At 30.9% G+C, this 11,526-nt stretch overlaps 1 protein-coding gene across 1 annotated transcript; it reads left to right on the plus strand.

Moving 5' to 3' along the window:
• Positions 1-425: 425 nt before the first annotated feature.
• Positions 426-10,522, plus strand: LOC124249020 (NKG2-D type II integral membrane protein-like). Its single transcript, XM_046679753.1, has 8 exons — positions 426-551; positions 1,590-1,695; positions 3,016-3,123; positions 5,118-5,210; positions 5,427-5,462; positions 5,825-5,976; positions 6,268-6,371; positions 9,987-10,522. The coding sequence occupies exons 2-8, from the start codon at positions 1,608-1,610 to the stop codon at positions 10,102-10,104; spliced, it is 699 nt and encodes a 232-aa protein (XP_046535709.1). The 5' UTR covers positions 426-551; positions 1,590-1,607; the 3' UTR covers positions 10,105-10,522.
• Positions 10,523-11,526: the final 1,004 nt, after the last annotated feature.

Below are 11,526 nucleotides of genomic sequence, written 5' to 3' on the forward strand. Positions count from 1 at the left end.
CATATATGTATTTATGTGTGTGTATATAAATACGTATGTGCGTATATATGCAAAATATCTCTCTTAGCCCATACTTACATAATACACATAATTGATTCCACTTAAATTTATGATAGCATATGCACAGGATGATTAAGAAATTTATGTAATTTTCTTCTGTTTTTTCCACACTGTTCTTACAACCATATTTTATAGTTTTTGATTCAGAAAGTGATTATGTAATCCTATCATGTGTTTTTCAAAACTCTAGGAAACTTCTGATCACTGAATTCCTCATTTCCAAGTCATAAAATGATGTTAGGATCTAACATTTATTTCACCAATTAGCATAATTTTCTGTGTAGTTTTTGGTGGAAGTACTGTGGTTTGTGCTTTGCTTTTTCAACAGGAAGATAAAGTCAGAATAGTATTTGTCATAGCTTTGTCAAGGATCGAAATGACTGCACGTCTCTAGTTTCAGTTCTAACTTGGGAACTCAGGACATATCTAAATATTCCAGTTGTATAGGAAGCTTTCATCCACAAGAAGCAGGACCTTCTTTCTCTGATCAGGTGTGTGTCTGTGTGTTAGTGTGTGTGTGTGTGTTTCTAACAACTGTTAAGAAATGAGGAACGCTTGAGGTTTCAACCTCAAGAAAGTTTCTAAAAATATATACATTATAAGGCATTTCTAATTGTTTTTTAAGTGTTTGAATAGAATTACTGAGAGTAAGGAATGCTTATTTCTTCTGAGCTATACTTTTCTTCACTTTGTTCACTGATAGGTAATTAGGATATACTTATTGAAGAATCAGAAGTTAAGATGTTGCTATTAGATAGAAACTAGAAGAATTAATCGTTACATTTAGGATTAGAGAACTGAATTTCAATTTGAATTCTCACACTTACGAGTTTTCTGCTCTGTGCAAAGCACTTACCTTCTATGATATACAGCTTTATTTGCAAAATGAAACAAATTATATGTTTCTTTCAACTATTATTACCAAATATGAAAGAGCTTTGAGTTTTAAGTCTAAGCACTATGCAAAATTACTAAATAGCTATTTTTTTCTAAGAGCTCTGCTAGGCACTTTAAGATATTACTATATAAACACGTGTGAGATTATTTTTGTTAATGATGATAGTGATGATAACTTGTGAATAATAATGAGGAGGATATGGACAGAAGTTGAGTTAAAATGTACTAGGAAAAACATTTAGCAAAAATTCTTATGTCTTACCCAGAATACTTTGAAGAGAAAGCAATTATCACCAAATGAAATAAAACAACTATAAATAGAAAATTATGTGTGTTATTCAATATAAACAATGGAAAACATTTTTGACTAAGTATCTTAAAGGTAGGTGAGTTAAAAACACCCATGATCTATTTTTGACATTTTTGAAATAATTGTTTATTATTTTATAACCAAGGGAAATAAAAATATTAATTTTACCTTACTTTATATGAATTCTCATTTCTATTCTTTCCTTTTCTATATACACATAGGGGAAATTTTTCTATATTCTCACTTTTCCAATCAAAATACGTCATCTCATCATAAGGAAAGAAAACAGAAAAAAGTAAATGCTCAATTTTATTTTATTTAGGAATCCTTTGTAAAATTAATGACTTCGGATTTATCTCCGGAGTGGACGAGCAATCATAATTATATGATGGGGTCGGTCCGAGATCGGTGGGCCCATCACAGCACAGGTATGTATTTACACATAAATATGTAGTTTGGCCTGTGTACTATTTTAAGATACCCAGAATTTCCTACAACCGTATAAGGCATAGGAAAAAAATTTACTTTGGTTCACTTATGTTTATGTTCATTTCATGTTATGCTTATATTATATTTTATATTTTAAATCAAATCTTCAAAAACTAGAAAACTTGTTTCCCCTTCATTTCATTAACTACCTAAAGTATAGTCTTGCATAATTTGAGGCAACCTGAAATAGGAACAGCATTAGGATTTGGAGTTAGAAGTCAACTTCACTCAAACTTTTACCATTCTCTAGCTTTGAGATCTAAGGAAATCCCCAGCCTCTATGCACTTAAGTTTCCTTTTCTATCAAATAGAGATGAAAAATGTACCATATTTACCTTAGTGGAAGTATATTATTTTCAAATCAAGTGACATATATTTGAAAGTGCTTCTTAAACTAAAAGTATTATAAATTACTCACAGTTGGTAGTATTATATTAATTAAGCACTATGATTTTAGCTGCTTCTAAGATTCAATTTCTTTATCCACAAAAGAATATCTATCCTCTTCACATGTTTAATAATTAAATTACATGTTGTATATACAAAAAATGCTTAGTTTAGTTTTAGGAGTAAAAGGTAATTAGTATTATCATTTCATTTATAAAAGGCTTTTACATATTCAGTAATGATTGTAATTTCAAGAAGAGATCAAAAATGGTTTTTTACTTGTTTTGTTAGAGGCAGCATTTTTTATTTGTCTTTATCCTAAAATTTTACACCATAGTATTTTATTCATCTTATGTTCTTCGCTATAAAAAACAATTTAGACACACTAGCATTTACTAAATGTTTACTATGTGATTGATGTTATTAATACTAAATTCATATTGTTTTTTTTCACTTTTTAAAAATCCATACCTGGTTGTGTTGATATCCTTTGTTCTTCTTTCTTTCTTTTTGCAATTTGTGAAGTTATTATCTTATAAATGTGGCTCTATGAATTCAACACGTCTAACTCCCTAGGCCTGTGTCTTTTTCGTTAGGTGTCTTTATTTTAATATTAGATTTCATTGCATATTAAGAATTAACGTATTTTAATAGTACATAGGATCTTGCTAAAGATATTTTGCCATAGAATAAATATAATTTTATTTATATTATAAAGTGTAAAAATTATAATAAGCAATGTAAAACAAAAGTGACTTGATTTTATACTTTAAAAAGGATATGAATGGAAATGGCAAGTTAAATTGTAAAAATTTATAACCCAAGCAGCAGAAAGGTCGTGACTCATATTGGCTTGAATTGTTTTTCTCCAGAGATGAGTGAATGCCATAATTATAACTTTGAGCTGGCAAAGACTAGTACTTCTACACAATGGGAAAAGAGAAGACTTACATTAACCACAAGCAAATGTGGAGAAAATTGTAAGTCCTATGTTCCATTTGCTTCTTTTCTCAGTGTACTGAGGTGAATCTTGGAAACTATGTGATCAAATCAGTGATAAACATTCAGTTTATTTTACCTCGATGAGGAAAGCAGAAATGAGATTGTCTAATATAATATTGGAATGCATAATAGAATTAGCAGAAACTGTTGAGTTGAGGATTTTTTCATGCCATAAAAACAGTCAGATTACCATAATAATGAGTGAGACAGCTGTTTCTAAGGGATCACTGAAGAACTAACTTTAAGAAGAAGTAAATAGAAAAGGAAAACAGAGAAGGCATACCAAATATCCTTCAGAGTTATGTTCTTAAACAGTATGGAAGCGATGACTTGTTTGCTATTCACAGAAATGTTTCTATTGGTGGTGAAGAAGATATGCTTTCTTTTATCAAGCCAGAATATCATTGAAAATAAAACGTGAAATAGCTTGCACAAAAAGGGAAACAATAGACTACTTTCACCTATGAATTTTGATTAAATGTTAAAAAATAAATGATTATCGAAAGATCACTTTACAAAAGTTAATTATAGGAAAGAAATGTGCTATAGATAATAATTAAAGGGGAAAGATTGTATGATTATATATATAATGTTGAAAAGGTTTTGGATAACAATCAATATGAATTCGTAATTAAAAACAATTTAATTTTTAAAACCTATAAAACATAAATATTGCCTTTAAGATATGTATATATATTCAAAAGCTATCATTATGTTTATTGGTAAATGCTAGTAGCATTTTCATTATAGTTAGAAAAAGGCAAGAATTTTTACTATTATTACTATTAAGTAATATTGATTGTTCTGCTGGTGCTAACCAACAGGAATAATTAAGAAAAGGAAAAAAGTAAATGATATGAAATTAGGAAATCTGATATGTGGACTTGATTATAAATAAGATATAAAAATTAATTGTCTTACTAACTACAAAAGCAAGAAAAATGTGATGAAAAAAATTCTCTAAGACCAAAAATCAGAAAAATACACATAAAATTTTAAAATAAAAGTCCTAGAAATAAATTTATTAATTTAAAGTTGTGCTGACAAACATAAAATAAGATAGGCATATCTTTTATTCAAAGATAAAAACAACATTTTAAAGATGTAAATTATCTTTATATGGTTATACATTTAATGGAATTCTATTGAAAGACCAATGTACTATATTTTAAAAGTGACTGGTTCTTGAAAAATAAAGTTAAAATTTTAAAAATAATATTGCGTATCAGATTTATGCATTTAAAAATATGAAGAATACTGCAGGGGAAGGTGTGTACAAACAGGTGTCAAATTAGATTTTGGTAGACATTTTGGACTGATATTTTCAATCATTACAAAAATTATAAGTGCAAATGCCCTTTAACTCAGCAATTAGCCTTTCAGGAATATCTTCTAACAAGGTACTGAAAATATTATTCATATCAGTACACATAATAGCAAAAACTAAGACAAAACTTAAATACGCATGGAAAAAAATTAAAAGTCTGTCAATTATTAGATTTCTTTCACTTCCCAATGAAAGACAATGCAAGTAGGTATTTATGCAAATTTGACAACAACTTTATAAGACATGATATGAAAGAATCACTAGGATATTTTCTTAAGTGAAAAAAATCACAGAATGTTTTCTATAATTTCTTACATATGTGTTCATAAAAGAGGTTGAGGGAATTGTCCATACTAATGTATCTGCATGGAAAATTTTACAAACTGATAACCATGATTTTTATGCAAGGGGAGAGACGGGGGAACTTTTGGAAAGGAATAGGAGGGAATACTACATTTTTGTACTATTATTTTTTAATCCTTTATAAAGTATTTGTGTTACCTATTCTGAGAAAAATAATTAAGGAAAAGGCACTGATATCACCCCCTACCATAAAAAAAACCTTTCATATTTATATTAAACATGAAGATGCCAGAACCCTTTACTCTTCTTTTCTCACCTTTCTCACTATTTTTTCTTTGACAGCATCTCCATTTTTCCTTGCCCGTTCCATTGCTGTAGCTATGGCGATCCGTTTCATTGTAATGGTAATGATATGTAGTGCCGTAATCATAAATTGTAAGTCATAACCGAGAAGTAGATAGCAGCATTGTTGGTCTAATGATTGTAATGCATTACTTTGATTAGTATTCAGAAGTACAGGAACATAAAATAGCAATATTGAATGTGTCTTTATATTTTTGCTATTAGTCTAGAAATTTGTCAACTACTTTTGTTTAGACTATAAGTTACTAACAACACAAACCCTTTTAATAATTATGATTACTTTAATAGCATTATTCAATCAAGAAGCTCCAATTTCTTTGAAAGGTAAGTGAAAATTTTCTAATTTTGAAGCACCAGTTGCATACACTTATATATGTTGGGTATAGGCGTGCATCCAATAGTGCTAACAAGACTATTTGAAAATGATTAATTCTTGTCCATATTTAACTATTTTTTATTATTTATTTTTTAACAGTAAGAGATTACTTGTATAAAGTAGAGGAACTTATTTTCGGCATCTCTTTCTCTCTATATGAATGTGTAGAGACATGTCATTGGATATGACCATAATGGTTTAATTATCTGGAAGTTTAGAGTTAGAATAGAAAAAGTATTTAACCTGTCTAGAAAAAATCTGCTATAACGTTCAAACTCTGCAGAATCAACAAGATATTCTCCCTTTCTAGAAAGTTACTGTGGCCCATGTCCTAAAAACTGGATATGTTACAGAAATAACTGCTACCAATTTTCTAATGAGAGCAAAAGCTGGACCCAGAGTCAAGCTTCTTGTATGTCTCAAAATTCCAGTCTCCTGAAGATTTACAGCAGAGAGGACCAGGTTTAGTATCTGTTTTAATTTCTTTACCTATATTTAGTCTTGGCAACTCACTGACACATGAACTTGAAATATAAGAGAGGGACTAAGACTCAGAAAGACCAACCCCAAATCTTTCTGCATTAAAAATAAGAAAGCACAGAGACTGCAGGTATTATGTATGTGTTGTTTAAGTCAAAATTATGCTAGAGAACAGAATGCATTTTCTCCAAGTGTAGGAAAAAATGTTTAAATGATTATGACCTTGCATTTACTAAAATTCTTAACAGTGATTTTATGTGTGGTTTCAAACAGGATTTCTTTAGATTGCTGAAGTCATATCATTGGCTGGGACTAGTACAAAATCCAGCAAATGGATCTTGGCAGTGGGAAGATGGCTCCATTCTCTCACCCAACCAGTAAGTCTGTACCAATAGGTCTCTGTTTGTGAATTTGTCCCTAAGATACACCTATGATCATCCAACTATCATATTTTTCTTCACACAACACCAAGGTGTTCTCGTAATCTAATAGATTCAGCAAAAAATTCTTGGGGCCTAAATTTAGGAGATCATGGAGCAGAGCACCTAATACCAATAATAATGAGTAACATTAGTTGTTTGCTATATGCTAAGTACTGTGCAAGACAGGTCTAATACTATGCTCATTTTATAAATAAGGAGACCAAATCAGAGAAGTTAAGTATCACATATATTCTTTTTTGAAGTTACTACCAGATTTACTGAGATATAATTGATTCAATAAACTGCGCATATTTAAAGGATACAATTTGATAAATTTTGACAAATATAAACATCCACAAAACCATTAATAATACCTAGATAATTAGCATGTTTATCACCTGCAAAACTTTCCCTTCACATCTTTGTAATCCCTCCTTCATTCGCTTTCCTACCTACCTCTTTCTGTCTCCAGGCAACTAATCTGCTTTCTGTCACTAGAGATTAGTTTGCAATTTGTAGAATTTAATATAAATGAATTCCTACAGTGTGTAGTGTTTTTGTGTCTGGCTTTTTCACTCAGCATAATTATTTTGAAATTCAGCCGACTCATAGCATGTATCAAGAGTTAATTTCTTTTTGTTTTTGAGAGGTATTCCATTAATGGGTGTGCACAATCTGTTTATCCTTTCATCTTCATCTGTTAATGGATATTTGGATAATTCCAAGTTGTTGACTATTACAAATAAAGATGCTTGCTGTGAACATTTGTGTACAAGTCTTTGTACGAACATGGGCTTTTTTTTCCTTCCTACATAAATACCTAGGAGTGGAACGGTTGGGTCATGTGATAGATATATGTGTAACATTTTAAGAAACTGTCAAACTATTATTCAAAGTAGTTGTGCAATTTCACATTCCCACTAGCAGTGTGTGAGAGTTCTAGTTCTTCTACATTCTGGTCAACACTTGTTTTGGTCAGTCTCTTAAATGCTGGCCATTCTAACACGTGTGCAGCCAGTCCTGGTGATCTAGTGGTGAAGATTTAACACTCTCACCGCTGCAGCCTGGGTTCATTTGCTCGTAGAGAACCACATCACCCGTCTGTTGATTGTCATACTATGGTGGTTGCGTGTTGCTGTGGTGCTGAAAAGCTATGCTACTGGTATTTCAGATAGTATCAGGGTCACCTTTGGTAGACAGGTTTCAGCAGAGCTTCCAGACTAGACAGACTAGGAGGAAGGACCTGGCCACCCATTTCCAAAAATAATGGCCATGAAAACCCTATCAATGGTAGCGGGGCACTGGCTGATATAGTACTGGAAAATGAAAGGATGATGCCACAAAAAAGACTGGGCAGGGCTCTGCTCTGCTCGACACAAAGCACTCATAGAGCTAATGAATATAGCTTTAATCCTTTGGATGAATGCTAGGGTAGCTCTTGACAAATGTCATTTCTGTCACTTGGAAGATCTGGTCTATTACTACACTGGTTAGTAATTTCTTTGTTCTGGCACAAAGATCAGCAACAAAACTTAAGTGGTTTGTCTCTTTTCTTTCAGTCTCATGATATCACAGGTGAAGCAGAAGCTCATTTTTAATTCTTTATTTCAAAAATATTTTACTTATTTGAATCTCTGTCTTTAATAAGTCATAAAAACATCAATTTTTTTATTTTTTTATTGCAGTAACATTGCATTATAACATTATATAGTTTTCAGATGTACATCATAATATATTTTGAATTCTGTGTAGATTACATCATGCTCACCACCCAAAAACTAATTATAGTCCATCACCGCATATGTGGGCCTAATCATCCCTTTTGCTTTCCCCTGTCCCAACATCAGCGTAAATGTTAGGTTAATTAAGGCTTCCTCTCTGTCAAACACAGTTTTAAGCACTTCATATGTATCTTCTCATTAAAAACTCTATTAATCCTACTCTTAAAAACCCTATTAACAAATATTACTTTTAGCCTAATTTTGCTGATAAGGAATAGAGTCTTAGAATGTATAATACTCTACTAAGCTATAAAATTAGTAATAATTGCAGCAGGATTCAACCATTTGACTTTCTGACTCTCCAACCAGAATCATCATAATTATCATAATTACAGAATTAAATGACTAAAAACAAAACTCTCTTCATTGACTTTCAAATTTACTTTGCTATTTTAATGGTTAGTTAGCAGTGAGAAATGCACAATCCTTTACTGTCATATATTCCTTTCAAGTTTCTCCTTATATTTGTTGCAACAGGGACTACATATCTTTCTACATAGTTGTGTATTTGGAATTTGGAGGTCCCAGTACACCTTAGAATTGATGTGGAATGGCTTCATTTCTGTATGGCTTGAGATTTTATTTTTGACAAAAAAGAGTTTATTCTCTAGGAATATTGGTAAAATTTTTATCACCTTATCTTAATATTTCTCATTCTACAAACACAAAAGTTCCTTTTGGAAGCAAAACTACTAACATACTAAATTTCTGTTTATTTACACATTTAATAAATATTTGTTGAGTGCTACTCAATTTCCAAGAAGTATGCAGAGTTAAGCATGGAGATGAACAGGACATTCAAGAGCTTCACACCTCACACCTCAGTCAGAGGTATGGTTATAAACAAATAAGTATAATCCAGTGTAATTAGTACTCTGGCAGAAATGTGATGAGAGTTGTGTGGGAAAACAGACATAAAAATTGAAAAGACCCATTTGAAAAATGAGATTAGAAAGAATGAGGCTCTAATGTGCATAGATTGAGACCAACTAAGAGTGACTCCTAAAAATCCATTAATTTTTCTCCTCTAGTGGCTAGTTGTTTCTATAAGGACAGAGTTCATTTTCTTATCCTTTTTAATACATAAACTTATCAGACTTTGGTCCATTTTTTGTTTATCAGTTTCACATTGATGTAGCCTCATCATTCTTTCCTCAGACTTCTATTTCCCACCTGTTTCTAGCATGAAACAAATCTAAATTTATTATATTAATTATGTAACTACAAAATACTCAAGATCCCCGGGCAAAATAGATATACAGATATAACTATCTCACATGGAATGCCTAAGCATACACATACAAATATATACACATATGCTTAAGTATGTGTAAATACATTAGAGAATTGAACAATTTATTTTATTTCCTTACCAAGTAAAATTCCATAAATCTTAGGAAGATTGTTATTTTTGCACAAAACACATCTGTTGACTTCTAAATTGAATTCTGAATTCATTTCTAATCTAAATATTTGTTTTAAAAATCATTTTAAAGCTAAAGCTTTCATTTCACTTAGTTACTTATATCAAGAGATTCCAGATTTTCTAAGTTGACTAATTTACAATGTATAAAAAATAGTGGCACATAATTTATAATAGAATGTAATTTTTACTTTTATTACCTGAGTTGGCTATATTTTGCATATCAGTGAATAAGAAAGACCAGACATGGTCCTAAAATCTCCTGAAATGATATTATTTTAGTACCTATATCTAAAATATTATTTTATTTTTGTATTTCTGCATTAATGAGGTCATGAATGTAATTTGTCCTTCTTTCTAATCTAGACTAACAATGGTTGAAATGCAGAATGGAACCTGTGCAGTTTATGGCTCAAGTTTTAAAGGTTATACAGAAAACTGTTTAACTCCAAACACATACATCTGCATGCAGAGGATTTTATAAAATACAAAGGAGACAAAGACAAAAAGCCTTCTCTGAGTGTTCTCCATGAAGAAAACTTCCAGAAGAAAATTCCACCAATGTTTATTGAGTTATTTTTCCACCTATGAAACACAACAGACAATAACCTTACAGGGATTGATGGCCAACAATTAAAGAATTTAGCTTCGATAACAATATTTTGTTTAATTTTTTAAATTTTTGAGTAATGGACAGATTCATTTTTAAATTTATTAAACTTGATATCTAGGTTCAAACTAAATTTTAAACTATGATTTTACTAAATATGCACACATATTAAACTAATAAGGCTTTTAGAACTTTTTCAACTCAAAACATTTGAAAGTTAAACTTAAAGCTAAGTGAAGGGTATATGAGGGTTCATTAAATTGGCTGTATTTGAAATTTTTCAAAATAAAAGTTGAAAAATCAAGAAATACACTCTCAAAGTTTCAGAAGGTCATTACTAATTTAGTATAGCACATGATATATTTGGCAGAAATCAAATTACTTCTTGCAATAAGAATATGGCACTCACTGCTATGAAACACAGAGAAATGAGAATCAAGTTTGGGGAAGACTTACCAGGGTTCTGGGAAAAAAATAACAACTGAGTTGAAACCTGTGGAACGACTAGAAATTGTCTGGGCAAATTATTGGAGTAACAGAGTTCTCGGCAAATGAAATAACACTTGCAAATGTTCAGAAGTTGGAAGAGTCTGTGACTCTAAAGAAAGCCAGTTTGATGGGAGCAGAATGAGACAAGAGAGGAGCATAGTAAGTGGTAGAGAAACAAGCAGAGGTTAAATTATTCAGGGCTTTATATACTTTATTAATAATTTTGGATTTTATTCTAAGTGTAGTTGCCATTTGTGTGCTTTTTGAAGATGTGGGTTGAACAGTATTTTAGGGGGAAATTTGTATACAATGCCATGGAGAAAGTTGTTTATTTTCTACATAGTCAATCAAGGGTCAAGGAATGTGTTGATCCAAATTAATTTTTAAATTATTGTGCAGAGTTGTAATATGCACCACTCAATTAACAAAATTTAACATTTAGTCACATTTGCTTTAAAATTTTATTACTGAATATTTAAGACATAGAAAACATTCCAAAAAAGCACATAGATTTGCTTTGAAAAAGTAAAGCAACATAAACGGGGCTATGCTTCTTTTTCTGGAAATGAGGAAGAGAAGATAGGCTGATATTAGGTCCCACTGAAAATAACCAAATAAGTTTCATAACATTATTGTACAATATATTATAGCTTGGGGAAACATTGCTGAACCAATAAGAAGGTAACAATTTTGCAGAATCTCAGAATTCAGTGAAAATTGGAATGCCAAGAGAAAAGCAATCACAGAAATTGGCTTTCATTCTGAGAGTTTATAGTAAACTTGGGGAAACTTACTTTCTGTTTTGAT

Source organism: Equus quagga, chromosome 1, assembly GCF_021613505.1.
Source record: "Equus quagga isolate Etosha38 chromosome 1, UCLA_HA_Equagga_1.0, whole genome shotgun sequence".
Taxonomy (NCBI): Eukaryota; Metazoa; Chordata; class Mammalia; order Perissodactyla; family Equidae; genus Equus; species Equus quagga.